Source organism: Meleagris gallopavo, chromosome 6 (genome assembly GCF_905368555.1).
Source record: "Meleagris gallopavo chromosome 6, MGAL_WU_HG_1.1, whole genome shotgun sequence".
Taxonomy (NCBI): Eukaryota; Metazoa; Chordata; class Aves; order Galliformes; family Phasianidae; genus Meleagris; species Meleagris gallopavo.
In genome coordinates, this window is record NC_139409.1 from 23815031 (window position 1) to 23835235 (window position 20205).

At 41.7% G+C, this 20205-nt stretch overlaps 1 protein-coding gene across 5 annotated transcripts in view; it reads left to right on the plus strand.

Moving 5' to 3' along the window:
• Positions 1-20205, plus strand: part of DYNC1I1 (dynein cytoplasmic 1 intermediate chain 1) — a 181171-nt gene that overhangs the window by 96172 nt on the left and 64794 nt on the right. For all 5 annotated transcript variants that reach the window (XM_085227476.1, XM_085227479.1, XM_085227477.1 and 2 more), the window contains 4 exons: positions 1689-1778; positions 9512-9674; positions 10796-10895; positions 15665-15790. In XM_085227476.1, coding sequence (XP_085083602.1) covers positions 1689-1778; positions 9512-9674; positions 10796-10895; positions 15665-15790 — 479 coding nt within the window. The remainder of the gene's footprint in view (positions 1-1688; positions 1779-9511; positions 9675-10795; positions 10896-15664; positions 15791-20205) is intronic.

Below are 20205 nucleotides of genomic sequence, written 5' to 3' on the forward strand. Positions count from 1 at the left end.
CTAAAAACTCTTTCAAGGAATAGATAGGGTACCTAGGGAAACGCGATTACCAAGTGAGGCATCAAAGTGTGTGCAAATTGTACCTATTCCCTCCTTTTCTCTGAGCTTTCCATTTTTTCCTCAGTAGTGGTAGGGAGAGTGATGGCAGATCTTATACCAAGATTTCATTATTTTCCTAAAAGGGAAAAGCATACTGCCCGTGCTGAGACACTTCCTTGGTTTTGTGGCTAAGTCATGCTCTGTAGCTGAGATGTCAGCTAGCAGCCAGCACTCTGTAGGCTTCAGGGAGGAGTCTCCGGGTAGGCAAAGTGATGGGAATAGAATGGTACCTATTAGGTTACTGAAAACAAAATGCAGCTGTGTGTTACTGTTGGCTGAATGCAACCTGTCAGCAGTAACATCTCTGTGAGAAGCTGGAGCTGATCATAGTCAGCCTGCACAGGAGAAGGTGACGGTAGCCAAGCAGCTCGAGCATCACAACAATGTCCCTTGCTGCCGCCAGACCCACTGCTAATGTGCTGGTGTTAGAGCAGTGAGTGGGCCTGCAGCAGGTCATGTCCTGATAGGCCATACGGTGACAACTGGGTTGCTCAGAAAGCCGCAAAGGACCTACGACAATTTTGTTAATGGCTGAATGCCTCAGGCCAGGAGAATGTTGTTCTGTCACACAGTGGACCCAGCCAGTGCAACAGTACTTACTGTGCCTTGATGGTATGTCTTTGCTCCAGAACCCTTCCCTGCACAGCCTAATTGTTAATTACTGTAACTCCCACTTTTAGTATCACTTCTATTGTCAGTGTTAGCAGTTCACTGAATCTGTGTTTGTACCCTCTGGACGATGTGAGTGGGCTGAATGCAGGGCCTGGGCTCTGGGGAGTGTATTGCATTGCTCTAGCTGGAGAGAAGTAAGGAGGTCTTGGTCTGTCTTTCCAGCTCTACTGCATTATGTTTTGGTTTGGGCAGTCAGAACTGCTGTAACTTCAGACAGGCATAAGGAAAGGAAAGGTTTGCCCTTCTGAATAAAACAAGAACATGTGAATGTGGGGAGAGAGAAGAAGGGAGAGAGGCATTTGCATAGGTCAGGAAAGGTCATTAAAACATCTGGCAGTACTAACTGACATGTGTCAAATTTTAGTGTTCATTAAATTCATATTAATGCAAGAATGGCTCTTAAGCTCCAAATGCTGCTTTTGGTTGCTGTGTTCCCCTCGTTGATGGTGATGACTTTCCAGAACTGTGCCATGCTTATTTGCTTACTAGTGGCATCTGACCTGAGGTCAGACTTCTATTTAACCCCTTCCTGTAGGTCAAAAGATAAATTAATCTGCTGAGAATTGAATTGGAAATGAGGTGTCTGGATAACAGGTGTCCCAACTTTGGAATGGCTGCCAGGCTGAATCATGTTTGCATCTGTTCTCATGCCATCCAAGAAGTCATCTCCGAGGTCAAGGAGATATTCAGATGTCATCTGAGATAGGAAGTTGCCAGAGGGAGCACAAGTGGCAGGTGCCCTGTGTTAGGAGATTGTCTTGCAGTCTGGGGCTTTGTTTCCGAGAGGGACACTTTGAGTATAAAGTAAATGTTTTCACTATTTAGTAATAGATGATGATTTTTAAAAAGACAGATATATTATGTCCCTTTCCCCTAAAGTGGAGAATCTCACAATTTCTTTTCATTGCTTTTTTCAGAGGATGAAGATGATGAAGAAATGGTGGAACCAAAAGCACAGGATGACTTAGAGACGGAAAATCAAGACCAGAAGCAGGAAACAAAAGAAGGTACTTTAACAAACAAAAATAATTTTGTTGTATTTTTAAAGGACTTGATCCAGCACGTAGTTATTCCACAGGTACTTCTGTTACAGGGAACAATGCAAGAATGAAATGGTCACAAGTTCTTTTGATTCAGGGCTTCATTAATGGTATAAAAGCAAAAAACTGTATCCCAGTGACCCAGCATAAGATTTCTGCTGTTCAGAAGAAGCAACATGTCCTCATAATTTGGAAGCCAGAGATTTTTGGATTCCAGGACTGGTGCTTACTTGTCCTCTGGTTTAAGCAGCCTACTTAAGTGAAAGATTTAAAATGTGAATGCCGGGCATTCCAGCAGCTCCAGAGAGCTGGTTGATCTTCAAAGGTACTTAGAGCCCATAACTGTCTGTCTCCTTGAGAGGGGCAAAATTAAACCTGGTGGGGCCAGGCATCTTCCAGCAGAATGCCATTTCAATGGAAAATGTAGACTGTCAAAACATTCTGTGGGAGCTTTCCCCAGGGAACTTAAGGCTAAAACTGAAGCCAGGCAGTCCCAGGTCTTCTGTGTCTTTGGATTGAGACATTCTCAATTGTTACAAGGGACAGAAATTCAGGTTACAGACTCTTTCTTGTACAAGCCTGTGTCAAAGTGGTTTATGTCAGCACTGGACACACTAGATGCTCCTGGTGCCTCCCATTTACTTTGACCCATTCTAGGAGAAGGATGTGAAGTTTCTTTGGTCTTCCACATCTGGGAATTTACTAGAGTATTGACTGTTTTGCATGGAATTTGGGAAAAGGGCAGAAATACCAGCAAATTCACTATGAGAGGAAATTAGTTTCTTGTTCAACATTTCTTAGCTTTTTATTGCCAGGTTTGCTCATTGTACTGTACACTACACCTTATTGAAAGGTAACTTACTTCTTCAGGTTGAGCCTAAGTCACTTCATGCTGTAGTGATCATAGCAGGATGATTCTGTGACCTTGGTTTTGTTTTTCACAAGACGGACTCATTATAGAAAAAATGTGGAGTTAGTTTACAGAGAAGCCCATGAAATCACTGACTGTGACTGTGAATAAGCAGTGGGTGTCTACATGACTAATGTCAATGTCAGAAAAAACAGAATCTGGTGTATAGTGACTGCCTTTTACTGTCCGCATACACTGGAGTAAGTTGCAGAACTAACCATACTGATTTGATTATGAATTAATCTTTCTTCTGTCTTAAGAGCATCATGGAAATCATCTGCTCCTAAATCCTACAGACCCCATTGTTTGTTTGGTTCTTGGGGAAAAGGGAAGGGGGGACCTCACTCCTTCCCCTTCACATCCTTCTGCTTCACTCACTGCCCCCAGGTACCACTGGCATGGGCAGAAGAAAGCAGCAGTGAGAGCAGAGACAGGAGTCACAGAAGAGTCTGCAGAGATACGAACAAGAGGCAGAGCAGAAGAGAAAAAATTTTCAAAAAATTATCTTTCCTCCTAAAACTGTGGGGTAAACTTACACATGAGTTCAAGCAATCAGTGGCCTAGCACAGTATCTCTTTTCCTAATGACAACAGGAAGCCATAAAAGCTTATATCACTGCAGTTATGCACTGTCCTTTGTTGCTGAATGGCCCTATAGGATTCAGCTAACAACTGATCCCATCCCCATCTATTTCCACATAATAATAATGCTAGCTGGAGAAAAAGCACAAATTCCTGTATGAAGAAAAGAAGAAAGAATCTAAATACACTGCAGAATTGATTTGTTCTACTTTTTGCTGGACTTTCAAGCAAGTCTTTTTGTGAACTTTGCTGACCAAGCACTACATCCAACATCTTCTATTTCTTTCAGACTTGGGGACATGCTTCCCTTCCCTACCTAGCAGACCATGGAAACGATAGCTGAGCAGAATTAGTTCAACACCAGTCCCTCATACACAAACTACAGAACGCAAAAACAAGGCACAGCTTGTGTAGCAGAACCAGCTCTGTGAGGTGCTAACAATTGACTGAGTTCAAGGAAGAAGAAAAGATGTTCATTGCCTGATAGAAAGTGAACTTGACCCGCAGTATGTGTCATGACAGAGATTAAATAGTGGCATGTTGATGGCTAGCATTAAATGCTGTGAGTCAAATGAAGCAATCATCCCCAGTCGACAGCGAGCGGAGTCCCATTTTTATTGTTTGGTGTAGCTCTTTCCCTTTTGGCTTCAGCCCTTTTGCCAACAAATTCCTGTTTTCCTCTCTGTTGTAATCACCCTTCTCATGTTCTGAGCAACATTCAGAGTTTGAAGCCATCGTTTGTGTTTCATGGAAGTGATTAAAACCATGTTACAAGTCAAACAGGAGTTAAGAACATTTCCTGTCGGTAGTGCACTCTGTGCGCCTACTCAGAATTAATAGCTTTTCTGCAAATTAGCACATAATGGGTTAAAAGCATGTTTATGTTGGCATTAAGTACTCTGGCTTCTTTTCCTCTGCAAGGCAAGACAATATTTTGCAAACTTTTTAAAGAATCTCTAATAGATATTATAGTGGCGCCATTCACACTGCTATATAGTAGTTAAGGCTGTGTCAGCACTTCCATTATGAATCCTGTTTTTCAGGGATTTATAACCCAGCCGTAAAAATTTGCTCTGGGCTGAAATTTGGTTTCAGCTCAGGGAGCACATTTTTAACAGATTAAAAAAATCAGCATGGCCTTTTTTGAGTTATAGGAGTGTAAAAACAAAAAAAAAAAAGCAAGGGAGAGGGAAGTGTTCGGAGAGAGAAGCAGACAATTCTTTCATGAACATAACTCAAAAATAGGTCGGTATGAAAAATAATGATTGGATCCAGTCCCTTTCCCCCAGCCAATGGGACAGGAGTGCTCTATTTCTATAATGGTATATTTTAAGAGGAAATGTGATTATTATTTTTTTCTCTCTGTGGCTTATAGGTAGTTCAATTTAATTCTACAGAGATTTATTACACAGTTAATTTCCTCATCTTTCCCCCGCACTCCCCAGAGTTGCTCTGCAGGGTTGGTGGGACAGTGCAGCAGACCCCTGAGCAGGGCAGAGCCCAGCGCTGGACATGTCCCAGTGTCGCTGCAAGGAACACGAGACACCTGCCCATCTAGCATGACACCTCCATTACTCTGGGGAAGGAGGGCAGAGCAGTAGACCCACAGGGTGGGGGTAGGAGGTGGGGACCTGACTGCTGAGCTGCTGAAAGCGTATGAAGCCTGAAGACCCCACCATGTTTCTTCCACATGACTGCCGGCTGTCACCCATGTCTCACGCTGTGCTGGGAAGAGCCAAGTGTGGGATACCTGCTGGGGAACTGGGCTGGGCCTTGCCTGTTCCCAGCCTCTCCTGACCACATAAACAAGAGCCTGGTCCCAAATTGTGGCATCGGGTGGGATGGGGCTTTCCACCACCAGAGAGCTCCGGAGCTCCACCTCAGGCGCCTCTTTGTGTCAGGAGAAACCACATGAACAGCAGGACGGGCTGGGTCTTGAAAGTGGGCCTCAACCTGCATTTATCTGAAGCCCTGGATATATCCACAGAAACCGGCATGAAAGGCTGTGAAGGGGGAAGCTGGGATCTGCAGCTTCAAAGACCCACTGTGCCCTCCCTGGACATGGGCACAGGACCGTGTATCTGTGGTGTTCTCATGGTGCAGGTGGGGAGACAGTCCAGCTCTCACCAGACCCAGCATCAGAAGGAGGGAGGCAGGACAGGCTGGTGGCTTGGTCCTGCAGTCTTACTGGTGTGTATAAGAGCCTGCAATTCCACAGTTTCTCTGGCATCAATCCCACAGCTAGGGCGGGGGCATCCGTCTTTCCTGGCAGCTCAGCTCAAGGACACAGGGTGCGCTCAAGGACACAGACCCTCAAGTCCCTGCAGTGGGAGCAGCCTTGCCCAGCAGAGCTCTGAATTCAAGGCTCCAGACACTGCTTCCCAGCACTGAAAAATTCCAAAATGCGCCTCAAAATCTCCCATTCAGCAATCGCACTGTGCAGGGTCTTGTGTTTTGAACCTAATATAACACGCACATGGCATCCATCAAACTTGGACATGGCATATATCAAGTCTAACATAAAAGTGAGACACCAGAAAAACAGGAGGCTTGCAAGGATACAGAGACCAAGACCAAGAGCTACAGAGAGCTGCTCAGCATCTCACGGTTCTCACACCTTACATTTCTGCTGCGCTCAGTAGTCAGCACATCTGAAGTCTACATGGATTTAAATGTGCACTGAAAGAAATAACGCAGCTTGTAAAAGAGTTTTGCTAATCTCCTTCTGTCTCTTGTTATATCTCTGTTCTCATAATGAGGCTGCTTCCTGCTGTACTGTTTTTATTAGTTCACCCTTTCTTTCATTCCTTTACGCTTGCTAGTCTTATTTTCTTTTTTGCTTCTAATGGATTTCACTTATTTTGCCAGGATTTCACAATTGCTTACATTGCAGAAGAATATTCTACTATTGAACTTATTTAAATATGGATCTTTCTCTGGTTTTTAAATATCTTCTTGGTTCCCTCACAAGACTCAAACTGTGTTTATAAATACTTGTGAATTTGATCCTGCACTGTTATCACAACTCTTTATTTACCACTGTCCTGCTACTGTCAGATAAGTACGAGAGTGGAGCATTTTTTAGCTTAGTTCCTAGCAATGTAGGGAAATGCTTTTGTATCAGCTTTTTTTCCAAGTGGGGGGCTTCCTTTTTGGTAGCATTCATTGTTCGTCAGGCAGTGAGCATGTAACTTCCAGCACTGGGAAGCAAAGCGTCGTGTTGGGCTTTGTTAGACATGGAGGGTTAGATGAGGTATGTTTGGTTTTAACTCCAGGTAGTAAAGATACTTGATGGAAAATGCTGAGTTCTTCCCTAGAATTTCAGGAGATGCTGTCATATCACATAAGTCTCTGTAACAAAACAAGAAATACTTTGATCAGCTACTTATGTTTCTCATAGTTTTCCTTGAAGAGAGTCTGTGTCTCATGAAAGCTGAGATCAAAGTAACCAAAAGCCTCCAGATAGGAAGAGAAATTGCAGAAAATTACATAGATTCTTTTTATTTTATTCAGGGTAATGGACAGACAGGAACAAGGAGAAAATGGAAGCAGCTCTGTAAGATAAATGGTTAGAAAATCTTTAGAAAATCTTCATATTTGAGAGAACAAGCTTGCATGGTAGTCTTTTTTTTTGTTTTTGGGGTTTTGTTTGTTTGTTTGTTTGTTTGCGTCTACTCCATGTATTCACGGTAGTTCAGAAATGTTTTATAGTGGAAAAAGTAAAGATGTTAACATTTTGCAAGGAGAGATTGCCTCAAATAAAACTTCAGAGGCAGACGAGTGAAAGAAGAAAATAAGGTTAAAATATGAAGCTTAATATTGCCAGGGGGCATCTGGTGTGTCAGTTGGGTGGATGAGGTAAGCTGATTTATGCCCTACAAACTTTAGCCAAGGTGTTTCTGATGCTGAAGAGGGTTTAATAAATAGACTGCTGGCCTCCCACAGATCGCTGCTAACTGCAAGGGAGATTTTGCTGAGGTAGAACTGCAATCATTTGTGTCTCCATTGCTTGTGAACACCCCACAGCTCCCAGGCTGTTTAGTTTTTGCTTATCTCCTTTCTATTGATCTTTTGTTGTATTTTCTTTGTCAGTGCAGGTGGGCAAATGACCAAATAATAAATTTATATCTCCAACCTGTACAGACTATTTGATTTAGCGAATAATCTTCAGCACTTGGAGCAGTTTAAAATGAGTTTTCTAGTTGCATTTGCAGTTATTTGCTCCCCTTTTATGCCGTTTTGCTGCACTGTCATGCTTGTTGCCTTTGATTCTCGGAAAGCGATGCTTTAGTGGTGACAGTGGGATATTGCCTCATTACAGGCTTCCTTGCCAGATAAGTTCCCTTAGTGCCAATTACTATTTGGTAGTGGATGCTGCAATAGGTCAACCTGTACTTTTTGCTAGTCATTCTCTTTTTTCACATGCATTGCTTCTGTCTAAAGCACTTAGAGGCAAATTGTGCTCCCGCCTTGGTAATAGTTGCTCTGCTGTGCAGGGGAACTGTGCGAGGAACAGAGATTGTCCCTGGATGTGTGGAGCGCTGCAGGGACCACAAACCTGGTGGCAGGAGGCAGAGGGCCGAGGCCATAGGAGACCATCAGGGCTCAAGTTTTAACTTCTTAGCTGCTTCATCTCTTGAGTGCGAAATTGCTTCTCTACCTTTCACATTTTTCTTTCCCTCTATATTTAGACTGAGATTTTGTCTTTTAGAGCGAAAGTTTTGAGTAGGTTAGGCAAACCTAATTGTGATGATAACAGCCTCTCCTGAGCACAGAGAGTGCTCTAGAAGCAAATACTTTGCAAATTGGGAAGCTGAGCACTGCACAACTGCTGGCCATGGTGTTTCCCCTGCCTTCTGTGCAAGATCCATCCTTGCCCCAGGGGCTGGCGGTGGAGTTGTATCCAGGCAAACACCTGCAAATGCCTCTTTGGACAGCTGTCAGCAAAAAACCCAGCATGAGCCACGGGGCATGGGATGGTGAGCAAGGGCTACATCCCTTTCCGTAACTCTACAGTAAAGCTGTCTGCTTGTGTCCATAATCATGAATTTGGAACAGTGTTCTCTGTTAGCATAACTCTTATGGTGCCAACAGAGCTTTCCAAGCTGGGAATTTGACACAGTTGCAAAGCTGGTTTGGTGTAACTGTACAGATGCTAATGGCATTTTTTGAAATATAAGTGATTCTGAAATACGACTAAAATGCTTGTTTAAAATCACATGCTGGCAAAGGCATAACTGACACAAAACTTTGCTATATTATCACTATGACCCTGCTGGTGTAATTGAGAACAGAATTTTGCACCGCAGCAATAACAGCATCCAACTTTCTTTCCTCAAATGCTCACGTTTTAACTGTAATTTACCAACAGGTCATTAAATGACGGAGAAGTGAAACTGGTGCTTCCTGAAATTTTCAGATGAAGGGTCGTGCTGGGAATACCCTTCGGAAATGAAAGAGTTGGTCCCTTTGTCAAAAGGAAAGGAGCAGCTCCATGTTGCAGGGACCGGGCTGGGCTGTCCTGCCTGAGACGACTCCCACCTGTCCCAGGCAGCCCTGGCCAAGGCACAGTGTATTTGTTGTTCTGGCTCTTAGGATTGCCTTGCAAGGAATTAATATGCCTGAGAGAAAATGGAGTTTGGTCGGTCACTTTAGATTTTGCTGCCTCAGAGAGCGTCTTCAGTTATTTACTTCATTGCTTCACAAAAGCCCGAAGACAAAATTTATCAGTGATACGAAGAAGAAATTGGAAGAAGGGAAGGGAGAAATTATGAGAGCCCTTTTAATACAAAGAACTGTACTATAAATTGAGCAGATGATTTTATCTTTGGCTCCTCTGACAGATCCCCTGTTACATAAGTGTTCTGCTTTTTCAAGCTAGGTATTGCCTAAATGTCAGTCAGAGCAATTTCCTGAAATAGGAACACTGTGTTTATTTTATCTGAGGCTTTAAGTATTTTCCATTTCAGAATAATAAATATGTAAGATATAGGATCTCTTCTATGCAAGTGCTACTTTCTGGTAACACACAGGAGTATGTTAAGATCTACTAAAAAATTTGTAGTCATGATTTTAAGAGTAGAGCTTTGATTTTTGCCCTGATGGTGCTACAGCAAGCTTTCATGTCTGAAGAAACTCAGTGAAGATGTTGATTCATTTGGAAAGGAGTGAAATGTCATACTTTTAACTGCATCTTTTAATTTCCCAAGCTCCTCCCAGAGAATTGACAGAAGAAGAAAAACAGCAAGTTCTCCATTCAGAAGAATTCCTGATATTTTTTGACCGGACAATACGTGTAATTGAGCGAGCTTTGGCTGAAGATTCAGACATATTCTTTGACTACAGTGGCAGAGACGTAGAAGAGAAAGATGGGTCAGTTTTGGTTTTGCTTACTTTTGTATAATAAGCTTATATAAAGAATACTAATTCCAGGAAGCATTGATTTTGAAACTAAACTAAATATTTATATAGTTAAGAAAGGGTTAAAACCTCCCCTTGAAGTCTTGGGTGAGTTTATTAGTCTAAATTATTTTGTAAAAGAGTTCCATACTTTGTTGCTGTTTTTGTTTTTTTTTCCCCTTTAAAGTATCACCCAGATTATTGTTGGTCTTTTTCAGTTTTTGGATGAGAGAATCATTGAATAATAATTGAAACATAGAAATGTACAGACAGATATGTAGATCTGCATGAGTACTTTAAGAGGCGTACATCTGTATGCTTTAATCCTGGTATTTCTGCAGATACTGCTGCCTCAGTAACAGATTACACTGTGCTGTGCACTGTGTGGCTGAAAATCACAGTCTCCCAAAGTGTCTGCAATCTAAACACGTAAGACAGAAGGTGACACACTGCAGGTTCAGCAGTGGATGAGGAGTGCAAAAAGCAACACTTGCTAATGTGACAGGAAGTATTTGGGTTTCAGCAGCTGTGTATCCACTGAAGCCTCCTGGCAAATCAGGAGATGTGCTGTGCTGAAGTTATAGGAGGCTGCTCCAGAGCATCACCCCATGACAACTGAATGCAGTGGTGTGGCAGTGGTGCACCAGCACTGAGCTTCAGCCAGTCACAGTGGCGCCAGAAGGCATCTGCCATCTCCATGACTGGGAGAAGATACTGTAACTTGAAGATTTTGGGAGTCAAAAAGAAGAGAGATTTGGTTGTAGCTTGGACATGAAGGTTCAGAAAAGGAGATGCTGAATGCCAGGGTCAGACTTCGTCCTGGGAGACAAAGGTGGTAGAGGTGTCCCAAAAGAGCCAACTAAAGAAGGCAGGAAGGCAGTGGAAATTAAGAAATCTGGTTGGGTGAAATATGTATAAAATTTGTTCCATAGTGCAAAGTCATTACTCCTTCAGGACTGTTGGTAAAAGCAATTAACTCAAGGTGGCAAACTGTTCCAAAGGTCTGAGAAAAAGTAGTTGGAAACTTCTGCACTGATTTTAAGAGCATTTGAACTCTGTTACTTCAAAAAGTGTCACTTTGTTTGAATTCACAGAGATGTTCAAGCAGGAGCCAACCTTTCTTTTAACCGTCAGTTCTACGATGAGCACTGGTCAAAGCATCGTGTTGTCACCTGTATGGATTGGTCTCTGCAGGTAAGATGTGAAGCTGGAAGATATGCTTCTGTATGACTTCCAACTTCTCCCTAAAAAAATATGGCCAGCATCATTTTTACAGAATGAGTAAATGTGTGTTTCTCCATAATGAAGATTAGCAGACACCAGTCTGCTAATTTTGTCTTTTTTTTTTTTTTTTTTTCCCTATATATGCTGCTTAATCTTCAAAGTCAGGATTTTGTATTAAAACTATAGGTAAAAACCTACCTACTCCCCTTTTTTTCTGCCCTCTCTAGTCCTTCATCACATGAAATTCCTTTTAGGACAAAAGCATTAAAATTATATTAATGAAAAATAACAAAATAATTAACATTTCATTTTAATGAGCAGTTATAAATAATAATATAGAATCACAGATTCTATATATTAAATTGAAAACAAGAATACAATTTTTTTTTTGTTATTTTTGATTTTGATTTTTTTAATGTACTAAAACTCAAAGTGTAAAAGTGTCTGAGCAATTTGAAAAGATCAAAAAGAGGTCTTTCTGAAAATGTTGGATCCTCTCTTCAAGTTATGAAGGAGGAGACTGCAGCTGCCCAGGGCACATGCTAAAGTAATGTGCCTGGAAGATATCCAAGATATGTGCACCACAAAGCGCTGTCATATTGCAAACTAAAACTGACTGGAGAGCTGCTTCAGCTTCCCCAAACCAATACAGCCGCATCAGCAGGGCAAAGAAACCAGGTTAATTAGTTACTCTGTTGGAGAGTTGGGATTAGTATGCACACATCATCACAGGTCCTGTCAAATTTTTTGGTCCTAGTTTCACTCCAGCTGCCCTCATCCTCTATGCTTCAGCTCCTTTTAGCCTGACCCTAAGCGTCAGCCTGGAGTGGAGAAAAGGAGCTGTTTTTCTTGGGGAGGGAACCAGGGAGTCTGCTTCAGGGTCCATGGTACAGATATAATGAAATTGCTCCAGGAGGACATAGGGTTGTTCCTGTGGTGTGTTTTTACTTAGGGAGAGGATAAGTAGCACAGGGCACGGTGGTTCTTGTATCCAACCCTATTGCCTTCCCCTCAAAATGGCCACAGGGCTGCTTCCATCACTCTGGGTGCTTCTCCAGGAGGGTGGCACATGCTGCACAAAGGCCATGCAGGCCTGACTGGGGCTGAGGTTGTGCTCACAGCAGCCCACTGCAACCTGCTCCGTGTGTGCAAAGGCTGCTTGCACCCACCTCATGCCCTGTGGGCAAAATGAAGGATTTATCCCATTACTATTGTACAAAATGTCAGTTTAAGAGCAGATACGCACTGGTGTGATGTGGGTGGCCTATAAGCACATATGGATTTCCACAGAAATCAAATATAAGCCTGAGGAAACACTTATCTTAGGTTGTTCACTTGTTCAGGGGCTGGAAATTACATGGAATTCTTATCTGATATTTTCCTAACAGGCAGCTCTGACTGTATTCCCAGGGTAGCAAGAAAAAAAGCCGCCTCAGAAGAGCACTGCCAAATGTAATTGCTCAGCCCCTGGGGCGCACAGACATGTTCTGCTTCCCACCTCTTTGTTCCAGGGTGGCCCCTCCTGCCTTCCCCTACGTTAACTCCTAATGCTCAGCTCCCTGTCACCCTACTTCTGTGCTTCTGGGCTTCTGTGTGCCGAGGCTCCTCCATGCTGTTTGTGGAGCCGACTTGCCCCGAGGTGTACATTGTGGCTGGGGCTGGAGTCAGCTGGAGACCTTTCACCTGACCATTAGCTCTGCTTCTCACACACACTGCAGGCCATGGTGGTGTCCAGTGTGCCAAAAGGCAGCTCAAATAGTCATGGGAACTGCAGAATACGTTGCTCAATGTTCTGTCATAGAAGTGTTGCTGCAAAACATCCTGGGGGTGAATAAAAGCTTAATCAAACAAAGGGACTTGATGCATTGATGAAATAAGTTGTTCTGTTCCTAGTCACATGTAAAATACGATCCCAAACATGTGATCATTCATACCACCAGCTCCTTGATTTTCTTTGGAGCAAAGGGAAGATTGACTCAATCCTTCATCAAAGAACTGAGGGAAAAGCCCAGAAGAGTGACTGTAAACAGAGCATGGGATCACCTTGCTTTGTCTGTGAGAAGGTAACAACTTGCCTGAAGCTAGGAAAGCTACAGCCGCAGGGTTGTTGCTGTGTCCTTTTGACTCTCAGGCTGCAGCCCTGAATGCTTTTTCACACTGCAGCATTTCCATGGGGGAATTTCCTGGGACAGACGGATGCCCAGTGAGGACTGAACAGCTGTAAATGCAAGTTGATGGAACAGTCCGATGGATTTATGGTGGTGCACTTGGCTCTATTCTTGCAGAATCAGAAAGCCTCTTCTTGGCACTGTTCACCTAGATATGACTCTGGCGTCTGTGCAAACCTGAAACTGTATTTCCAGACTGTTGCATAAACTTTGATTGCAAAATCTACGTATAGACCAACAAGGCTTGAGTTGGTGTTTGTTTATGGCCAGATGCACTGTCAACCAGAATATGCTCACTAAACTCTCCAGAAGCATGAACAAACCACATACTGGTACCCGTGACTGTTCATGTCCTGTCTCCTACTGGTGAAGAGCTTGGCGATTCTGCCTGCTGAGGTAACTGCCCCTTCAATAACATGGGCTCATCCACTGGCCCAAATGGGATCTGACCTGCTCGGTAAAAATGAGACATGCTGGCAAAAGCCTTCTGCATGTGCTGCTTCTTTGGACCATAGAATCATAGAATCACAAGGTTGGAAAAGACGTATAAGATCATCTAGTCCAACCGTCTTCTCATTACCACCGCTACCACAAGCTACTAAACCATATCTCGCAGCTCCTTGTCCAGACACCTCTTGAACACTTCCAGGGATGGTGACTCAGCGACTTCTCTGGGTAGGCCATTCCAGTGCCTGACCACTCTTTGAGAGAAAAAGTTTTTCCTCGTGTCTAATCTAAACCTCCTCTGATACAACTTGCGGCCATTTCCCCAGGTCCTGTCCATTGCCTGGGAGAAGAGGCCAAACCCCTCCAGGGCCACTATGGGAGAGAAGGTTCAAAGGAAAAGCTAAACTCACTCTTCAGCAGTGGTTATAATCTGTCATGAGAGAGAAAAGAGAGATCTCAGAAGGCATTTGAGCAAAGGAAGGCAGGCTGGTGCAGCTGTGTCCCTAGAGGCTGTGTGGGATCAAACTACCTTTGGATGTCTGAGTTCTGGAGGAGGAAGAAGAGGTAGTTGCTCTGGTGCATGTTGTAAGTCTCACAGAAGAGGTTTGGGTGCCCTTACAAGCAGTGCCACCAGCCAGGCTCTAGTGGAACATAGATGCCCCCCCATCAGAGCCACCTTCTTCCAAAAAGGGGAAGGCGCAGCTGTGGTAGCCACACGCCATTGTTGGTTCTTCCACCCATGGTTCCAGGATCTGACTCAGATCTCTTACATGAAATGATAGTTTGAATAGAACGATCATCAGCTCCATGACGTATTATCCATGGAAATGTACCCAAAGTGGGAAAGAAGAGTTGCTGTTCACAAAAGTTACAGCTGTATGCATTATTTCTTCCAAATGGATTTTGAGATCAGAGGGCATCAAGCCACACTAGTAATGATAGAAAAGAGTGTAATTTTTAAAATGCCTAGTGTGGATCGAATTCATAGCTCCCAGCAGCATCGCTGGCAGTTCCTTTGTCCCGCTTCCTTTACATCTACCAGCTGTGCTCTTCCCCTATGAAGTGGTGAATGGTTTGGCAGGAACTTACCTGGGAAAGACAGTGACAATGACTTGCAGTTCTCATTGGGAAATTTTGAGGAAAAGCATTCCTAGTTTACAAGAGGAGGATGTGGGTCCAACAAACTGGGGCTGCTAGATCATTGGTCTGCCAGAATCTGTGTGTTCTTCTCCAGATGTGCCATAAGGTCCATTACCCTACCTGGACTATTTAGAGGGAAGGGCAGGGGTTACAGAGTCGCTGGGTGTCAGAAATACAGGAAATATATGATATTATGTATAGCTATGCATATATATATATATATATATATATACACACATACAGGGCAAATACATATGTGTGTGGTGCATATCTACTTATATACATCAGTGGAGAATGCATGCGCTAGAAAATATGAGTCTATTTCAGAGTGCTCATTGGAATAGTCTTACTGAGTCAATGGAATTGGATGTCACCCTGAGCTTCAGCAGGTGACCTCACCATCTTGCAAAAGTGAGCAAAATTTGTTTGCTATTTGAATCATCTGAAAGAGCTTTCAAGTTATTTCTATGTATAAGTGAATAGGAAGAGTGCATACTGAAATTAGAAGGAATAGTTTTCTGAGATGCTGAGGAATTGTGAGTTTCAGAATAAGTGATATTCTCACACTGATTTTACCATCAAAATCAATTAAGACGATGGTTTGAAGAAATGGTTAAGCAAATACATTACAATTGCTCAAACTCAGATTTTTCCTTTTAACTGTATTCCTTGCTTTACTTCCCTTTATGAATATCCTGTAAGTTGTCTTTTCTGAGAATTATATGCAGAAAATAACATTGCCTTTGTGATATGTGAGAATAACCGATACAGAGCAAGGAGCAGGGGCTTTAAGGACATCAGGGACAAGTAAAATTTGAAACTAAAATGCAGCTAAATACTGTGGTTGAACTAGCATGTATTATAATTAAAACCAGATATTCCATATGTAGAGTGAGATTATTTCTCTCTCGTCTGATTTCACATGCCTTCTTCATCATCCAGTTTATTTCATTCTCTCTCTCTTTTTTTTTTTTTTTTTCCTAGTACCCTGAGTTGATGGTTGCATCTTATAACAATAACGAAGATGCTCCACATGAGCCTGATGGGGTAGCCCTGGTATGGAACATGAAGTTCAAGAAAACCACACCAGAATATGTTTTCCATTGTCAGGTAAGACAGAGGAAGCCATTAATTTCATGGTAGACAAAACAGAGTTTACTACATGGTGCATCTGCTCAGTGTTTATATGAAGAAGTTGAGGTTAAAAATAAGCGTTTTTGGAAAAAGTACAAGCAGCAGTCCAATGTTTTGAGAAGGAATCCAGCCTTCTTGAACAATACTGCAAGCTTGTCAGGGACTGTGTGTCATTCTTGGTCTATTTAAAACAGTTCCTAAGAGATTTAGTTTATAAAGCCCTTGCACTTATGAAGTAACTGTGGTGTACCACTTCCTCATCCAAACAGCAACATATGCTTTCCCACCCACGTTAGCTTCCTCGCATCCTTTGCTGCCTACCCTTGCCTTGGCTGTGTTCAGTATCATGTTCTGCCTTTCAAATTCTTAAGTACGCTGTGCATTTCTGGGCATGCGTCTAGCAGCTTGATAAAAACTTTCTTGATTACAAGGATTACTCCACCAATTCCCATTTGACGGTCCCTTATGCTAGCTAACCAGTATTTCACTTCACTCAATGCTACTTTATGACCATGGTGTTTTGGAAAGTCTATGAGCAATTCAAAAATAGCTGGATGTTTTATTTCCATAGGTCTATTTACTCTTCTTTTCCCACTGCTTTTCTGTGTGAAGTGGCACAGTCTCATATTGACAGAAATGTCAATTGACATTGGCTCTCTCTCCATCAAACTGTCCAAATTGTGGAACAGAACTTGGGCCAAATTTCCAACTTCTTTATTAATATCCTTTTGTGGTAATTAAATACAGGACAGTGGCGTTCAGAAAGCCATATGGAAAAGTTTCAGCAAGTAAAACTTAACAATCAGAGATTAGTAAAATGCAGATTATTCTGCGGTAAAAATTGTTTTTCTTGGAAGGATATGTATTACCTGGCTAATTGTGTAAGCTAAGTGTCATTTTACATTCAAGGACCAAACATCTTTTTGAACTATTTTTCTGTTTGGACTTGGGTACATTATCAGATGTAGCATAGTGGGAGGGAGTTGCTGGAATTGAAGTTAGTGCTTCAACCCGATTAAGTAACCTTTAATTCCGGGCATGTTTTTCTAATTTGCTATACTGAAAAACAACTTCACAAGGAGTCTAGGCCTGCTCAGAAAATATGCCATATAGATTTTTATATATGTATTTGTATGTGCATGTGTGTGTATTGCCTTTGAAATGAGAACTTGCATTTTTCTGGATATCATATTCAGCAGACTGATGTGTTCTTTCAGAATGCTTAAGATCTTAGCTTAAATCCTGTGCTCAAATTCTTCTAGGATGTACAGGCAGCTTGATGTTTTAAACAAAATATTCAAGAGAAGAAACTGCCCACTACAGTTTTGGGAAGAATAATCTTTGAACTATGCTGATTTTGTGAGTTAATCGCTAGATTCAGAGTAGACCTACTGAGTGCACAAAGGAGAGATTGATTAGAGGCATAACAATGGTCTGTTAGTTAAAAAATGTCTAGTTTTAAAAGTCAGTACTCTTAAACAAGAGGAGGTATGACTCAATAATTGAAAGCACTGAGACAGGCTATATTTTCCATTAGAAAAACATACGTAGGCAAAGTTTGAAGATTTGGGCTGGGTGGGCTTCTGTCTAATTCCCCCATTAAGTTGCATGTTTCACTTTTTAGTACGGGAGCCTTAAAGCCTGTGTATTTTGAGAAACACATGTGGTACTATGCTTTCACGTGCATCCTGGATTAGTCATATTTCAGTGAAATTAAATCAGTTCTTGTATTTGTGGAAAATGTTTATTTTCTTGGTCAAACTGTCCACAGATAATTTGCATTATGCATTTGTTAGGAGTTGTAATCATGTTCAAATCACCATTATTAAGCTTCTGATATGTGGAATGTCCTTTGCATCTCACATTGGACAAGGAGACCCACATTATATAAAGAGGGAAGCAAAAAGTATGAGACTTGTCTCTTGTACTGAGTCTTGTGCTAACTGATTGAGATGGAAGATGAGAAAAAATATTTTCTTACCTCAAAGTCTGGAATTCATTTATTCAATTAGTGTAAACCTACTGTATTATTAGTTAGCCCCATAACATTTATATTATTATTTTGCAAAAGAAACATTCCCTGATTCAGTCATTTATCTAGGTCTTCTGTGAGACATGCTCAATTTTTCTTCAGCAACACGTGGCCTTATATCAGTCCATCCTGGTGGCTAGAGATGAACACACCTTGGGTTAGCAAGATATGACAAACATACATCTTCAAGCTTATTTTCCCAGTATATCTCTATTTACTTTTCCAAAGAGTTTCTATTGAAATGTGGTCTTGATACTCACTATGTGATTGTGACTAATCTTTTGCCTTTCAATTATTGAACTCAGGGTGAGATACAAACACGTAGAAACTCATTTCAGATGTGACAGTAGAGGAACTCCTGCAGGACCCTTCTTTGAAACTGTAGACATCAATTGGTTTATGAAGCCATTTCTCAACAAGAAATTCCACCTCAGGTGTTCTGGTGGCATTAGTAGACATACATATGCGAAACATCCCTGGACAGTTAAAGAGTTGTTTAAATTTCAGTAGGTAGAACTTTCAATAATTTGACTTCTTTTGCACATTTAGGGAATTTCTGAAACTAAGTACCATGGGGTTCTTTTGCCTTTCCTGGTATATTACAGATTTAAATGAAATGATTGCCAAGGAATTTCCACTTTCTTCAAGTTTTCCCGACTTTTCTGTAATCTTATGTAGAATCACAGAGATTGTCAGTCAGACCAAAGGGCAGTCTTTTCCTGTGTCTTTGTCGAAAGTTGCCAGAAGTATGGGCTTCAATTGAAGTTATCTGTCAGTCATGGCAGGCAGTGATGTCAGAATCTACTGCATCACTTTTTTTCCTAACTCCACTTGGAAATGCATTTGATTTCAGTCCTCTAATGTGAGGGATGATGTATTCGCTAAATGTTTATCCCAGCTGTTGTCACAAACTATGTTACTGTTAAGAAAGTCTTGCATGATTTAATCTCACATTAGGTCATTAATACAGCGTAGGTGGTAGAAAATTTCAAAGCTCTACAGTTTGCTATGCTACAAGTACTGGGTTCAGTTTTAGTTAATATGTATCAAGAGACCAATGGGTCTTGTTTATCCTACTCACTAATTCACGTGAATTGTCATATAAAATCCTATCAAATCCTTTCTACACAAAGCAATTCTACTGGTTTCTACTTTTTCCTCCTGTGGAATACTTCTTTTCTTCTACTCATTTTGTTACTGCCCTTGTTTAGATTTTTGTATTTCTCTTTTACCCAGTGATGTGCCACCAGTATTTTAGCTGGGAGTCCCACGGATTTTTTCCTCTATAGCTCATCATACATCTCTTTACCACAAAACTAGAAATGGGAAAGCAAGGAAGAGTGAGGGATTGGCACTTTGTTCATTTGTTTTCCTATGCAAGCAAAAAATATTGTCTCAGAAGCATAATCAAAATGGAAGGGCAATACCATTTGCCAAAGGAATGAATGTCCAATGCTTTTCTTGGGTATTGAGGAATAAATTGAGCGTATCTTTAATACTGTAGTGTGCAGACTGGGAATTTCCTTGTAAGGAAAAGTCAGGAATGTCCTCTTCCCCCGTGCTGGAGCATCACAAACTCTTGGTGTAATGCAGTGCATTCCAAAGGCAAAAACCAAGACTTTCAGAAGTACTTTATGAGGCCCCCCTGAATGAGTCACCCCTGGTTGGGTTGGTTTGGCAGTATCCAGAGAGAGAATGACTTCCAGCAAAGACATGGCAATCACATTAACTCTCCCCCAGTTTGGTGAGAGAATTTTAAGCAGTAGTTTACACTGTTTCTCTCAGCTACTGTTAGTCTGCGTTTAGATGGGGGTGAGAAAAATGAAAATAGTATGGCGGAGTTACTGATGGTATGATATTGAGCTCAACATGAGCTCAATCCTGTACTGATTTATGCTGTGCATTAGGCTGGCTTTGGATGTGATCATTTATGTACTATTGATAAGGGGAGGAGCATCGTATTATTTCTCAGTCTTACTCTCTTAGCTTATATGTCTCTTATATGTTATTTCTCTGAACAACAACAAGAAAAAAATCTACCTTACACTGCATTAATTATGAGGATTACCTGTAGTAAATTGCCCAGTTTTTGTATAGTACAGTCATCTCTGCCCATAGTGTTGCTCATGTTTCCAGGTAGGCTGATTTAAGTTTCCTAAGCCAAAGTGACCTGAAGAAGTATCTGAAATTTTGCATCAACATCTCTGATGGAGTAAGATAAATGAGAACTCCAATTGGCTTTGTTCTAAACAGGCTACTTGAAGTCTGATCTTTTGTACCCTCCCTCTTAGCAGAGACCATAAGCATATGTACAGTACTGCTTTTACACCAGATTTTCTAGCTTTTAGATTAGAGCTGA